At 36.2% G+C, this 17,284-nt stretch overlaps 1 protein-coding gene across 3 annotated transcripts in view; it reads right to left on the bottom strand.

Annotated features, from left to right (window-relative positions):
• The window catches only part of LOC112043086 (choline-phosphate cytidylyltransferase A), a 49,995-nt gene extending 33,006 nt beyond the window's left edge, over window positions 1–16,989 (bottom strand). Inside the window, exons 1-2 of one of the 3 annotated variants that reach the window (XM_024078373.2) lie at window positions 16,807–16,989; window positions 16,551–16,699 (exon numbers count right to left, since the gene is read on the bottom strand). In XM_024078373.2, the coding sequence (XP_023934141.1) occupies window positions 16,551–16,688 (138 nt within the window). In that variant the 5' untranslated portion in view covers window positions 16,689–16,699; window positions 16,807–16,989. Of the gene's footprint in view, window positions 1–5,469; window positions 6,021–16,550; window positions 16,700–16,806 lie in introns of those variants that run through there. The other 2 variants (XM_024078381.2, XM_024078356.2) reach the window with 2 other exon arrangements.
• Window positions 16,990–17,284: the final 295 nt, after the last annotated feature.

The raw sequence follows: 17,284 nt of genomic DNA, 5'->3' as shown, positions 1-17,284 counted from the left end.
TAAAATGAACTTACTGTCAAACGTACCCAAAGACAGCGCGCATTTTCAGAGACAGCTAACAAAACAACCAGTCAATCAGTGAAATACGCATTTGTAAAGCTGGATCAGTATGAAAAAATTTTAATCTGCTTATTTTCTCTGTTGCCAATATTAATTCGTCTAAGATTCAGACGGAGTAATCTAGTAAAAAATACAAATTTTTTACTACATTTTTCATTTCTGTATCATTTGAAGAGTGGACCCAATATCGGTTTTGTCCTTTATAAAGCTAATACTAGCTTTATTAAGCTATACTACTGCGGTACTGTTGATTAAGGAGCATCTCATCTGTCGGCATTCCAAATATCACTGGCGTCCGGGTACGCTTTGTTTTGTGGACAACCTAGCCATTAACTACTGTAGGTAATGCTACAAACGGTACCATTACAGATTACACACTGTAATCTGTTCTCGTTATTCAACGTAATGCTTAGGACGTGACCTGTTACACTGTGAAGCTTTACAAGCTTTACGGTTGGTGACCGCCTTAACCTATAAAACCTGGAGTATTAACAGTATAATGTGGCACGGTCCAATATAAAATGACTTCTCAAAATACCTCTGTATCCGTTGAAATAAATTCGTATTAAGACATATTTTTTGAATAACAAGATTTTATATAAATTTTCCAACGTGTACCTAAAGTGTTTGCCAAGACAAATTAATCCAAACTAGATTGGTGTCTTCTTATTTACTTATGGAGTTCCAATACCTTCTACCTTTAAACTCTAGTTTTCAAACGATATAACTATGATAATATAACAGTAGGCAAATATACCAAATTTGAGTCCAATCGTCATTCTAAACACATAGTTCAACTTAGTTTCCAAGATTTGACACCCACACATACGTAGATACTAAAAGGGCAAGCTAAATAAACGGTTGTAAGAATAATTGCAACCCTAGGCAGAGTAGACGTTATCAGTCGGTAAACAATTCAACGCGATGACTGGCATTCCGACACCTACAATAATAAATAATCTATTAATTCTAATAATATTACACCTATCTACATTGCAGCGATATGCAAGAATTGTGACTAATGTTTAAACAAGAATATTGTAAGACTTAATAATGTCTCAAAATAGTTTAATGTTACATACTGTCATTATCAAAAGGTGAATAAAATTTTATTCTTAAAAATAAAGCAGACGAAAACGCAAATTATTAAAATTGAGTATAAAAATTCGAACTTATAAAAATAAAATGAAATAATAAAGCCACATTGTAATTAAATTTTCCATATAACTATGTCAGGTTAAATGACATGAGTTTCGTATTCGTGCTAGAGTAGTTCGACCTGACGTGTTTTATTTGCGGAATAACGTTAACCTAGACGATGTACGAGACGGCTGTATTAAACTATGCCCTTATTAAGCTTTTCAACGCACAAGGATCAAACAATTCATTACAAAACCAAAGGCAAACGATGCTTACGAGAATGTGCGCCTATTGGTTCATTATCTAAGCGATAATAAAAGTTTGCGATTAATTTTTCTATAAACTATTCAGGAGAAACCTTAGAGATATCTATAATCTAGTTTCTCCTTCACATTTGAAAGATCTGTTTGGGTGCGCACGATTTGGTTTATCATTCCTAATGCTTACCTACCTACTGCACAAATAAGAATGATTTTCCAGCTTCCATTTTTCCTATCACTTACACTCTAGGCTAGTCAAGAGTAAATAAAAATAATATTAATTTCTTCATTTCAAATATGCAATTTTTCAATCACTCTCTGGCACCCGATTGAACTGAAGTGTTAAGTTCTGTGATAACGCAATGTTATACCATTTACGTTATGTAGCATCGAGCTACTCTTACAATGGCTATAGAAATTGCCGCTAACATAAATTACCCCGTCGTGTTTGATCTCGGTGTCGATTAAACTTAATACGGTGTTTCTATTCCTGCCACACAATACATAATGCCTGTAGGTTCCTGGTCTCTAGTTTCTATAGCTAGAGAAGATAGTTGTCATAATGGAAACAGAAGTTAGGGTACAGACGTAGTTCAACTGCTAACAAAATATTGGCGATCTAATTCGTTGGATACGTCTTAACGTTCAACAAATACCATACATAATCTATATAATATCTAGGATATTATCTAGGATTTAGTCATAGGTTTGAAATGTTTTTACATACACAGCTTCGTCGTTATTAAAATGTGATATTGAAAAATTAATTCTACAGATGAGTTTGTTTTTTGATAAGGTTAATATGTAAAATAATTAAAAAGAATTTAAAAGGTACATTCACCTATACAGTAATTTCAAGGTGTCAAGTGTAAAATAAAGCTTAGGTTACAAGTAGCGTAGGAAGTCCGCGTTTGTTAATTTTTTTTCGTGTCATTGTATCAGTGAACGTTCGTGGGTGGACAAGGTTGGTGCAAATTAATAACACAATGGTTACTTTCTAAAATCACATTGTTTGCATGCATACCTATGTATCAATTAAGTTTTAATACCAGCAAACGTTAAACGAGTAGGTCTCTGTAAAATACTACAGAAAATACGAAAATTAGTCAGCAATTAGATTACAAATGAGTTTCTGGCATCTTCGGATAGCGCAAAATTTGTACACATATTTACGTAATTTTAGATAGAGCAGCTTTTGTTTCGCCACAAAAACAGATTACGAACAGGGAAGTACCTAGGTATGAGATAATACTTATCGCTTGACATAAATATTTCCGGGGTAACGTCGAGATTGGGCCTTAACCCAAAATAAATTTATCATTTCATATACAATAAATAATAATAAATTGACTTATGCTATTTACCATAATATAGTGTACAGAAGCTTCTGAAAACTTTGCTGCTTTAATTCTAGAGGTTTACATAGATTTACAAATAAGAAACATAAATGCAAATGTTAAGTATATTCAATACCAAAGAAAATATACACAGTAAGTTGTCGCCACATTCTCATAATTTGGAAATTACAAGAGACTTATAAGTAAACTACAATACTAATCTTCTTAAGCAACAACAAATCTTATTGGCATTGAATTTTTTCGTCACATTTTTTACGTAAATTCAACCATCAAATTGGTTGTAAGGTCAAACCCTTCAATGTTTCTATAGAGGTCATTAATTTGAATGAAGTTTGAATTAAAAACATTTTTATATAATATTATAATAGAACTACAAAAGGAAGAACCTTCAGTGTTATATTATACTCGTAAAACATAACACTGAACTCGTATATATACATAGTATAAAATTACAGATTACTAATAGAAGAACTAAAATATAACATAGAGAAACTAACTCAGACATGGACCAAATCCTAATACAGACGGGATGAAAAGTAGCGTATATTCTGCTTTAAGATTCTATTCATTTAATTCATCTAATTAGTTCATCGGCTTAGCTGTAAAAGCTAAAGACAGACGGACATTCTAATATTAGTTTGGCAATTCAAAATGTTGATTGTAACGAGGGAAAACCTACTTTAATTACCTAGTATCTTTAACAGAACTAACGTGGTCAAAGTTTATCGTTTGGAACGTATTTTTTGCAGGTCAAGAACCGATAGACAAATCCGGTTCGTTTAGACTTTAGAACACGATAAGCTTTGAGCAATGCGTACGCCATCTGTAACTGTATTTTAGCTTTTTTGGCGCTCATTCATTTGCACCTCTAGCTTCAACAGAAAATGGTATCATTTATCATCTTCAATTTCGTAGATACCATTACAATAATCCATTAAATTTAACCGTAATACAGCTCTAAGAGTATTGTTACAAATCGTAACAGGGTTTTGTCTAACAGACGTTCATGAGGTCAAATTTATTTTTAACAAATACGTAACGCTGTAACTGATTTATTAAAAATATCTTCAGTAAGAATCTCAATGATTTTCAACTCTTTTAAAGTTCAACCCGTTGTAGAATGACATCAGCCGCTCTAGATATGTTACATATCCATTCTCTTCCTACAATTGCTATCGTTAATAATTAATAAAAAATATGGAAATGACATTTATTAGTTTTCGAAGCATTAACTTTTGTAGAAAGGGAGGTGTGTTTAAAACAATGGAATAACGACCAAAAAATAATGTTCTATAAATATAGTATAAGTAATTGCTTTTCGAATATTACAAAATATAGGCACGTGATGAAATAATTATAAATAAAGGTGAAAAAAGTTGTTAACCTCACGACAATCATTATTTTAAAGCCGTTGAACTCGTGGAATCGTTAAAAAGCTATAGAAAGAGAATGATGATACAAAATATGTATCGTTTTTGTTATCGATCTGAATCAATTGTATCACCGAAGGTCAAATACATTAACAATAGCCTGAATCGGTTCTTCATTAATTCATTGCTACTCATTTAATATTATATTATAGTCTCTTTCCGCGATCTTACGTCAATTGGTAAGTATTTAACCGACGTTCGTTTCCATTTACTTGAGATTTCAGATAAGCTTTTTGTCAGCAATAATGATTCAGATATGTCGAGTGACGTAAAAGGAAAACCATTATACAAGTAGGTAACTCGTTAAGTGATTGCGTTTACAGGACAATACTCTGTTTGTATGGGAAAACAATCAGTAATATAACATACATTACAGGTAAACTTACACGAGTAAATAATAATTACTGCATAGAAATTAATGTCTAGAGGTATACTATTGAAATTTTTATACCTATAATGAGAGATAAAATGTTCAGCGCTGGACCTGGGTTTTTGTCCTATGCGAAAAGGACGGGATAATGAAGGACAGAAATTAACATTTTACATTCAAGTTGAATAATGACGCAAAAACAGTTGTTGTTCAATAATAATTATGCAAATGATATAAAAAGTATCCGTTTTTTAAGATAAATTATAAATGAGAGCTGATAAAACACAGTACTGTACCTATATTTATCGCTACTGCTTCAGACTTATGAATTAAAAAAATCGAATTTCTTCTAACTTTATATGTCGGAAATTTTAGAAATTCATAGCGCAATTTTTGTAAATATTGCAACCAAAATCTCATTGGTAGGAACAATATAATATTCTTCAATAACAAGCCTATTTATAGTAATAAATCTTTAAAAGTATGATACACAATATTGTTTTCTCCAAATGGGTATCGATTTACTTTGGAAAACCGTCTATCAAACAAAACTTTCTATGCCGGTTCACACAATCCTACGTCCGCTTTCACTAGTTTCGCTTGGAAAAGGTTAAGAAGTACGATTCTACTTAAATTTTTCAACTTCAATACATTGCTATTCTTAGAGAATGTATCTTTTATGAATAAAAATCATGTGTTACACAACAAATAGGGCAATGTCAGTCTTCCAAATTGCGGGCTCGAACAGATTTAGATACTATTTCGAGTATCTGTTATGTTAGTTACGAATTTTACGGTTACACACTGTTGTTTAAAGTGCATATTGTGAAAAATCAACAGTAACTACTTACTGGATCTGATCCACTGGGTTCTGGCTCTGGTTTCACGTATCCATTCTTCCTGTAACCATTTAAACTAGTTTCCAGTTTCCCATTGCACGTCCCGTTATGGTGTCCATTTGTAAGCGTCGTCGTCATGGTTAAAGCTGACATCATCAATTGATTAAAAAAAAAATTTTTAGCTCAAAACAGGGCACAAATCACAATATCAGTTCAGTTAACACTTGCAGTCACTAAACGATGGTAGCATCGTATCGCGTACAAAAGTTAACAATGCCAAATGTATGTAACAAAATGTAATGATCACAGAATAATTGCAGAAGTGGGATAATATGCTAATGACAATATACCGCTGTGATCATGTAATATACGAAAGAGCACGCGCGCGCGTTTCTCGATCGTTGGGAAGTGACTAACGTAACAAATGTTAGCTTAGCAGATTTGAGGCAAGGCAAGTAGTGAGCGAGGAATGTACAGTGAGCAGGGCGCCGGCGGGTGTGAGGCACGGGGTGAGAGGTGCCCCGAATGGCGCGACGCCGACGTGGAGGCTCGTCTGACACGCGACGATCCACGAACACTGACTATTGCACTCACCGCGAACTATGACTACGACCACCCTCTTTTTATACACACACGCACACATAGGTAGTATTTCAATCAGAAAATATGTCAAATAACGTGCAGTACCAGCATCCAAAAGATCCACTTTTGAGAAAACGCAGTTCTGTTTTAGTCGCCTACTATTTGCCAGAAATATTGTTAACTACCAAATCTCCGGGATTTTTTGAGTCTTAAGAAATATTCAAATGTCAGTATGTGCGAGGACCGTATTTATGATTTTTACTACAAAACAATAAAGCACAGTTTTGGTCGACCCCCTCTAGGTGGACCGAGGACATCAAGTTACAGGGTTACAGGGAGCCTCTGGATGCTGGCGGCTCAAGACCGTTGTGTTCGGAAGTCCATGCAAGAGACGTCCATCGGCTGTTAATGATGGATGACTACAAAACACTGTTTTTTTAGATACATCTGTCTTATCACGATAGTGTCCCATATCATCTCTGACGTATCTTTTATCAAACTGCATTACAGATGTGCGTTATCATTGAATCTTTAAACATTTAAAGCAAACATGACGAAGGCTATCTGAAGCGCTGGGCTTGACATTTAGAATCTGAGCGGTAATATTTTTTCATAAGTAATTGCTGTTCCACCAATCATTTTCTGCAACAAGTAGCGTTTACGTGATATTCATTTGGAATTTCACGACCTTGGTTTTTATGTTTTATTTTATATTATTTATTATACAGCGCGTGTAACGAGTTGTCAGCATTCCGCATTTGGCATCTAAATTTTAATCTAGTTATAAAAATGTCTCAAATAATGTATATTTATTTAATTAAGCCAATATTTCTTATTAATGTTAAATACGGAATTCCGAGACTTGCGCGATACGTATCGACCAAAAGGAATTCCCGGGAAGAATTAAATTGGTATTTTGCGGTCCACAAACCGGTCAGAGTCAAGGCTGGCAATTTTAGTAACCGCGTGGAGACGCCGGCTCGTTTATAATTCGGCTCGACATTTTATACCGCAGCTAGCTACAATTTATGGCCTTTCTGATGCAATACGTATAATATGTCTTCCGTTATTTGGCTTCCAAGGGAGTCCCTTATGTCCTTTACTTATTAATGTTTATAATATTATAATTGGTTACTTGATTAGATTTAAAATCTGTTTTGGGCCGTCTTTATTACCCTAGGAATTAAGAACCCTGCATTGTATATGATGCTCATTGATATATTATGTACAGTGTCTTTAACTCTATGACAACGTACAGGATTATCAGCATAAACCTGTCCATTTTCATCGAGATTGAGAGAGTTTCGAGAGTCGAGTAAATAAATCAGTATCTACTATTTAAATTGTAATCATTATCAACTATTGTATTTGTGAAGTTGCGCAGGTTCTAATAAAAAAGACTGACACCATACGCATTTTAAAACAAATTCAACAAAATATTGAATTGAAGGGCTTCTATAATTTTATAAGCAAAGGGTCTTTAAAAGTTACTAAACTAAACTAATTATAATGCCCGCTTCCAAAATGTGTTGAACTGAAGCGTTAAAATGTTTTTTTTTTAAATCAACCTTCGATTCGAGGAGGATTTATAATGACGCTACATTTAATGAGATTTTTTTTATATTATTTGTAACAGTCTTGTGGGACGATATTGACAACATATTGATATGAGATGATGAAGCGGATTTTCAACAATCAATTAACAATAGGGAGGCTTGACTGGCTAAATGCCAGACTGGACGTTTTGTAGAGGCTGAAAGTGCCTAGTTAGCATACCCGTATTTCAAGGCAATCTTTTATTTAAAAAAAGAACATATTATAAATTTTCTCTCTAGTATTCAAAATGTGTTCAAGGTATGTATTGCTTACAGTTATTAATATAAAAGATGTAAAATGTCCACAGCCTATATTCGTCCACTGCTGGACAAAGGCCTTTCCGAGAACGCGCTACCACACACGATTCTGCGCCTTCCTCATCCAGCGGCTTTCCCACTACCTTTTACTATGCCGCTATGTGGCTACGCATTTCCATGATGTTACTACGTTCCAGGTATCAGCTACAAGTCAGCAATGTATGCCCAATATTTGCTTGGTACATTTTTTAATGTTGTACATGCATGCGCCTTGCGCTTGACTACAATCATGCCTGATGGTAAGCAATGATGAGGTCTAAGACGAAACACGCTTGCCTAGAACATGCCTATTCTCTTTTGCCTTTAAGGTGCTCAAATTGTACGTGTCAGGAAACACAGACGCCGGAAGGGCATTCCACATCTTATCACTTCTTATTAGAAACGTTGATGGCAAAACGTATCAAGCGGGTTGACCGACAACAGAATGCCATTTTACATGGCGCCTAGCTGTTCCGTGGTAAAATGGGTATGGAGGGACTAGAATGCAACACAATTCAGAGCTGAATCCTTTTTCAAGGTACAGTAAACATTACGTAGTGGAACACCACTATGCCATGTTCTGATATCTATACTACTTTTGTTTGACTTACCTAAGGGTTCATTTACACGAGCAGCAACTGCTACCGACGACTGCAGTCGGCGAATGCCGTCGACTGTCGTCGACTGCCGCTGAGACGTCGCCGACTGCAGACGTCGGTGGCAGTTGCTGCTCGTGTAAATGAATACTTAATGGTCGACGAATCAGACACTACATGTTAAGGTGTTCCTTCTTTACTAATTTTATAATCTGAGTGCCTGGTTAGAGTGAGAACGCTGCTTAGCGGTAAGGCCGCCTCTTGTGCTTAAGTTATCCATTGTATATTTTCAAGTATTTTTTGGTGAAGAATAAAAATTTCATTTTCATTTACAACACGTATTTGTGCTTATTCTTTACAAGTTAGCCCTTGACAACAATCTCATCTGATGATAAATGATAGTGCAATCTAAGATGAAAGCGGGTTAACTTGTTAAGAGGATGAAAATCCACACCCCTTTCGGTTTCTACACGACATCGTACCGGAGCGCTAAATTGCTTGGCGGTACATCCTTGCCGATTGGGTTTTTTTTTATTCTTTACATGTTAGCCCTTGAATACAATCTCACCTGATGGTAAGTGATGATGTAATCTAAGATGGAAGCGGACTAACTTGTTAGGAGGAGGATGAAAATCCACACCCCTTTCGATTTCTACACGACATCGTACCGGAACGCTAAATTACTTGGCGGTACATCTTTGCCTGATAGCTCAGTCGGCCCAGCCAGTCCATGCGCAGTGGATTTACAGGACCGCCGTCTTGTAAATCCACTGCGCATACCACTGCAGCACGGCACGGAGGCCGTCAAAACAAGAGTATTTATCATTAGGGTTCCGTATAGTCATAATAGTGTACGTGCTATCCAGTTTAAACATAACGAACGCGTTACTCTAGTAGTCAGCATGCGCTGAATACATAACATTCACTCAGGTACACGTACTAATGTATTCTAATTATGCTGTTTGCATATCTTTACAATGCGAGCTATGACGAGTTTCGTTTGACTAGGGTTTTCGTTTGATAAGAACTGCACAACTGCCAAGCGACTTTACTCTTACCTGTATTGAATAGAATAGAAAGTCATTAGACTTTGTAACCAGCCTAATAAACGATAATTAATTATACGAGATTATTTTTAGTTGGCATTGAGGTACCTTAACTTGGTGTGTCTGTTATATGTGTGTATATGAAAGAGATCGATCTTATTGTTGTAAATTTTCTGTGTGAAATCGCGCTTGGGTTCTTAATGTACACAAGTGTTTTTGACGGCCTCCGTGGCGCTGGCGTGGAGTGGCGAGGAGTGGTGTGCTGTGGATTTACAAGACGGAGGTCTTAGGTTCGATTGAGGTTTTCTTAATTGGTCCAGGTCTGGCTGGTGGGAGGCTTCGGCCGTGGCTAGTTACCACCCTACCGACAAAGGCGTACCGCCAAGCGAAACGTTCCGGTACGATGTCGTGTATAAAGCGAAAGGGGTGTGGATTTTTATCCACCTCCTAACAAGTTAGCCCGCTTCCATCTTAGATTGCATCATCACATGGCCACGTGAGATTTTAGTCAAGGGCTAACTTGTAAATAATAAAAAAAAACAAGCGTAGTGTGTGAATGAATTGAGGGGCAGGTAAAAATAATTTACATAATATGGGGTGACATCTGAAATTATTTGTGTACTCTATAAATGCAAACAAGTCTGTTTATTTCGTTTCAACTGGGTTATTCGTGAGCTTGGTCTCTTTCAGCAAATGGAAGTCACTGAAATCGCTTAAAATAAATTGGGTTGCACTAATATCAAACAAGCTTGTTGGACTGGACTGAGTCTCAGAGGAGACGCCCTTAGAGAGTCGTACCGCCCGTCTCTTCTGCTTCTGCCTTCGGGCCCTAGCCCGCAATGTTTCTGCGCTCGCCCAAAACCCCTGGTGACGCCACTGAACGGCACTTAGGTACACAATCAGGATAAAAAAAGAAAAAACTTGGTTGACTTTTGAAGTCACTGTTCTAAAGAATCAGAAATAAGAACAGTTTGTGAATCAGGGATCTAATACTGCATAGCACGCAATGTTTTGTTTCATCAAGTCATGTTTATATGATCAATATTACATTCATCTCGGGATCTCCAGCATCGTAACGCTCGTGATCTCATCGCGCAGTGCCTCTGACATGGCCTCACGCTCACGTGATCTACATAAATTATATGTGTTTCGGGCCTATGTGCCCCAATTTAAATGACAATTATTACCAATTACCAATTATGTAAAGTAATTAAATTCTGTCAAGATAAAGTGATTTACATGCGAATTACGATTAAGCCAGACAGACAATCACATTAAGATTGCGTCCACACGAGCAAGAGCAAGACGCGCATGGTTTAATAAAAACGCAAAGTTTAAATTCCTGAATTACATCGATTTCATAATTATCAACCCATATTCGGCTTACTGCTAAACTCGAATCTCCTCTCAGAATGAGATGGGTTAGTCCAATAGTCCACCACGCTGGCCCAATGCGGATTGGCAGACTACACACACGTCGAAAACTAAGAAAATTTTCAGGTATGCAGGTTTCCTCACGGTGATTTACCTTCACCGTTTGAAGCACGTGATATCACTTCATAAAATGCATGTAACCGAAAATTTGGGAGGTGCATGCCCCGGGCGGGATTAAAACCTACGCCCATGATGAAAGGCAAAGGTCATATCCACCGGGCTATCACGATAACTTAAACACAATATATACGAGTAAGTTTCTACGCAAGTTGGATCCACCCTGAGCTGTGCATCGGACCAATCGAAAACGTGCCTGTTTGCTGGTTTGGGTGACCTTCGTTTATTATTTTATTGACTTAATGTGAATACTTGTTGTCAGTGATGAAGTGATTAGGTAGTAATAATAATAATAGTTACGTAAGTAATTAAAGATAAATGCATTTCATAATGGCACCACTTTTCACGCATTGATTAAATGACATGTATTCGTCTGTAACACTTTGGCCCAGTAACGAGTACCGAGTTTTACTCGGTTAAATTTTTTTTAAACCGAGTACTCGGTACTCGTTACTGGGCCAAAGTGTTACAGACGAATACATGTCATTTAATCAATGCGTGAAAAGTGGTGCCATTATGAAATGCATTTATCTTTCCCATTTCAAACAAGTATTAATTCAATTCAATTCAATTCAAAATTGTTTTTTTCAAGTAGGCTTAGTTTACAAGCACTTTTGAAACGTCAAGTTTGACTATTTGTAGTGACTCTACAACCAGCTCAGAAGGCGCAGTCTCCTGTTGAGAAGAGCGATGGGAAACTCAACAGTTGCTCTTTTGTTCTTCATTGGTATAATTCTTTGTTCAACTATATGTCTTTCACTACTTGCAAATAATGAACGATATATTTTACGTAATCAGCTCTCAAACTGAAAGTTCATCATCGAAAAATACAAAATAAAAAAAGATCGGGCTGGTGGGAGGGTTCGGCCGTGGCTAGTTATCACCCTACCGGCAAAGACGTACCGTCAAGCGACTTAGCGTTCCGGTACGATGTCGTGTAGAAACCATAAGCGGTGTGGATTTTCATCCTACTCCTAATAAGTTAGTCCGCTTCCATCTTAGATTGCATCATCACTTACCATCAGGTGAGATTGTGGTCGTCTTCCGAAAATAGAAGAACCTTCATCGTTACTAAGGTATACCTACTTAAATAATTAAAAAAAGTATCTCACGGCCCACGGGTTACCAATTTAGCTTTAGGTGCAAGCGTAGGGTAGCCATTTGCGCGAAAGTTTCCGACTTCACTTTAATGAATTGGGACTTTTTATGGAATTATGGAAATACCTATTATTAAAGAAAACTTAATTTTGTGGTAAGACAGTCTTTAGAGATAAACTTTCTAAACTTTCTAAACTACTAATTATGTATTACATGTACTTAATTTTTTTTGAAATCCCAAACGCTCTTTTTATTGTCTCCTAACATCCACGACAAGAAATTTAATTACGTCCCTTTATGCACACAGTTAGACCCATTAGCACACACGAATGTTAGACGGTCTATAAAGGGCGTAAAGTAGGTACTTCCCTAATTGACGCCATAGGGACTGGATATTCCGTATTTGTTTGCTTTATATTGCGTAGCAGGAGAGACGTGCGTCTAGTAAACGTGTTGCCCAGAGAAGCAATGTATGGCCTGACTAAAGAATTATCCCTGAGCAATGTTTGCTTCAATACCCCCTCACTGTTCCTATGCTCTGAATGGACTTTAATGAGGACGAGGTCAAAGTAATTAAAGGCTTGGTAGCGCTTTGAACGTGAATGTGTTAGTTTCCCCGTGACACTATGTATTTTCCTATATTAAAACCTATCTAACAACTGTTATCTAACAGCTGTGGTGGCGTGCAAATACCCGTCATGCGATTATTTGACTCCATTCCATTGGTAGGAAATAGAACTAACCATTAAACATTCCATTCCCACAAATGAAATGTAATTACGAGTAACTTGGAATGGAATTAGGCTCGAGTGGAACTAAGCTGGAATGGTAAATTTCTCTAATTTTGCAGCGTTGGCAAGCTTTTACGAAAACTATGTACGCCATGATTTATAGAATGAGAATAAATTCGAACCCAGAACATATGATAAGCCGACTTTGCGAGGTCAAAGGTTACAGGCGGTTTCCCTGGCTTAGGGCGATGATTTTTTACGTAAAAAATGTACAAATATCACTAACATCTGATAGTGATCAGGATGTTAGTGATATTTACACTTAGCTGACAGCTTAATGTGCTTTCTATAGCACGCCTATCTACTGTTGAGGTACCAAATGTCTAAGATTGGAAGTCTAAATCCTGAGCTCTATAGTGCTCGTTAATTTGGATATTACACTTATAATAATATGCGAAGGCTTCCTTCCCGCCGAAACTACAGCACCGATTTACCTGAATTATATATAATTATACATTATATCCTGGATAACCACCACATTTTTATCCCGAGGGATAAAAATATGGTGGTGGTGGGATTCTGAGTCGCGGGCGTTTGTTTAGTGAAATCATATGCGCAGTTGTACACGAAGACGTCTACAAGATTAGCGGAGTTATTGAGTTACTATGTATCTCGGTGAACTATTCAAATTAAGAGTAACTACCTCATTTCTCATCATATTCGTTTGTGCAATCATCTGTTTACACAATTTCGTTGAAACTTGAAATAATCTTGTTAGATGATCGTAAAACAAAAAATCACTGCCATTTTCTGCAAAATGGTGTAATCAAGATCACTTCGTTGATGTCTTCGTTATTTGAATGGAAAACCGAGTTACATAATAACCCCGCTGGTGAGCCAAGCACAAGTGGCAGTTAATTGGGACTTTCCGGCGGTGGCACGTGCAGTGGCCACAGACGCGGGCGCACGAGACGCGCAAGCCGTGGCACGGTCAGTGATAGCCGGTGATCACGCCACACGGAATACTTGGCGGCCCGCCCGCTCTACGCGTTTGGCTCTCGATTTCACTATCGACCACGAAAACAGATCAATCCGATATTTTATTTACACTCCATTGCAGCAAAACATGCAGCCCACGGAGTATTGCTGCGGCCCCATTTAATTTTGACAACAGCCAAATAATATCTACCGCGAACATGATAAAATGAAATGGTCTAAGATCCTGGATTAGAAATTTATACTCTCATCTGTTATCCATTAGTGATAGAAAACAAATGATAGATAATGTTCACAGTGACACATTTATATTTATACTAGCTGACGTTATCCGCGTGGTTCCTGTTGCCGTAGGAATACGGGGATAATATATAGCCTTTCTCAATAAATGGGCTATCTAACACTAGAAGAATTTTTTAAATCGGACCAGTACTTTCTGAGATTAGTGTGTTCAAGCAAACAGACAAACTCTTCAGCTTTATAATATTAGTATAGATATTTCTCACGCAGGATCACATACTTAAAAGCCTATTTTCAGACTATTGACATGCCAATAATAATAATAATTTTCTTTGAAATCCAAATAAGTTTGCCGTAAGATCGCGATTGACGGATGCCCACTATTAAATTTATATCCGGCACATCCGCCAAAATACGACGCAAAAAATATACAACTTTAATAAGAAAAAGCAATTCAAATCTGTCAGAAGTAGTTAAAAATTTGATAAATATTTTTGTCCTATACTTAATAGCACATTTTTCCTTGGGAACTTGGTAGTTGGTCTTCTTCGAGATCAGATTTTGTGGCCCAACTAGTCTAAAATGTTTCTATTAATTAATAATATAGAATTTGTCATGTTGTATTGGAACAGTCAGTGGGTCAGCGAACAAATCTCATATTGTAAGAATTAGAACAATAAACTAGAGCAAGGGCTCACTAATGTCATTATAATTATTGCTACTTGTTGGATGGTACTCTGGGACATCTTCTTTTATTTGTTGACATTTTACAAAGTTTATTTTAAGGCTGCTACTAATGAACCTTCCAAAGGCTATTCTGAAGTGATCCACTGAAGCGGAGCTGGAAGACTGCATGCTGCTGATCTGTATTGGATTGTGCTAAAGAATGCAGTCCAGGATAGATCTGGTTGGAAAAAATGGTTTCCTGGGACTTACTTCTGGGATATGTACACAAGAAGACTGAACCTACAATAAATGACTTGAACAATAATAACTTGCAGATTATAACCTTTCAAGAACTCTCTCATTGTTTTTTTTAGTTTTGAGGCATTTTAAACTCTTTCATCATTAGAAAGCTACATCTTGACTTAGTAACATAGGCTATATTTTATCCCCATGGATAAAATACACACACACACACACATCAGAACTATACAAACTGTGAAACTGTGAGGCATATTAGCCTACAATATTATTCTATCTTATAAACATTAAGAATTATAATTTTAATAATGTAATTATCATTTTTAAAAATAAATTATATTTATGACTTTTAATTTAAAACTGTAATTAGTGGAAATAATTATCATATATTATTTTATTTTGAATTTTTTTTGGGGAATTACCTTGCAAAGTGAAATTTAATATTTAATTAGTAAATACACTACACAAATGATTAAATGGAAGCAGGGCTTCATAATGCCAAGACAATATATAATCAAGCAATAATTAAGAATATATATACACTAATATTATAAGGAGGAACGATTTTATTGTTTGTTTGCTTGGTTGAATTGAATAGGCTCTGAAACTGATTTAAATTTCCTTCATCATTAGAATGCTACTATCTCTGATGAACATAGGCTATATTTTATCCCCAATTTCCAACAGGAACAGGAACTAGATGAAACCACAGAAGATCTGGTGTATTTTACTAAAAAAGTTTTTATTTCAACAAAGCCCAAATTGTTACATGCCTTACAGTAAATGCTATTCTTAAATGGGCCTTGATGTTTTGTAAGTGATTATGAATATTTCATCAATTCAAAGAAAATAAATATGACAGCTTTAAAGTAAGTATTACCAACTAAAAATATATTGCATCATTTGTATGATGTAAATGGTCCGACAACATTAAGAAGGTAGTGGGAAGTGGCTGGATGAGGAAGGCAGAAGACTGTGTGTGGTGGTGCTCTCAGAATGGCCTATGTCCAGCAGTAGATGGATATATAAATAAAAAAGTAAACTGTCCCTCCGCTCAAAGCTAATGCTTAACAATCCATATTATCTTGGCCTACGCTAATGTAGTGTTTGCAGACAGGCTGTTAATGATGACGATTCAAATGCAAATCTGTTTAGAAAAATAAATAAAATAACAATTGAAAATGTATCTTAAAACATCAAACTCTAGCATGTAGCACCAGTGTTTGCAAAGATAAATAAGCCCATAACTCTTTGGTGTGTTTATAGTTTAGGATCCTCATCAGACCAACTCTATGGTACCACTTTGTTGCATTGCCACGGATGATACGCAAGTTAACGAAAATACAGTCCAAGCGAAGGTTATAGATTAACCTTCAAAGTTTTACCCACATACTAACATAAATAGAAGCTTGAAAAAGATAGATTAACGAAACTCACCGGTCCTATGTCTATAACAGACGTGCGACTAGTGCTCTCCAAACTGGTGTCGCTCCCGTTCAGTCCCTCCCCGCCACCTGACTCCAAGTTCGAACTCATTTCCTCTTCTTTCCTGACCCGAGATCTCTTGCGTGACATTATATCATCGCCTGGGGATTTGTTAATGTTTTATGTAAAAGTTTTTCTGCGATCTATCCGCTTCCTTGTATTAATATTGACGGAACTGATTGAAATATTTATATTAATAAGTCATAACCTCACAACACATAATACTTTAAAGTCTGTGTTCATACAAATTTATTTCATATCAACAAACAAAGTCTCTATATTAAAGAATAATATAAATACGTAAGAAAACTCCGTTAATAAAAATATATTAAATTTCTATGACAACAAAACACGGCTAAACAGACAGAAAACTTGAAAAGTCGAAAATTTCAACAGTCAATTGTTGAACTAATAATTGTCAGCACATTGTCAGTGTCACTGTCATTTATTTTTCTTTCGTTCTAAAATTTTTCCCAAGATTGTAGTCCACAATAAAAAAAAATATAACGGGGTACCATAGAATTACTTGTACCGACTCGTAAATCTATGCGGGGTACGAAGTTCGTAAAAATATACAAGATGCTAATGCTATTAAGCCATATAATACACCAGAAAACGCTACGCGGTTTCACCCGCCTAATTCCCGTTCCCGTAGGAATACTTCAATCTTCAATAAAATGTTAGAC

The sequence above is a fragment of the Bicyclus anynana genome, chromosome 4, assembly GCF_947172395.1.
Source record: "Bicyclus anynana chromosome 4, ilBicAnyn1.1, whole genome shotgun sequence".
Classification (NCBI taxonomy): Eukaryota; Metazoa; Arthropoda; class Insecta; order Lepidoptera; family Nymphalidae; genus Bicyclus; species Bicyclus anynana.
Note: the sequence above shows the minus strand (reverse complement) of the source record. Positions and strands in the feature narration are given on the sequence as shown.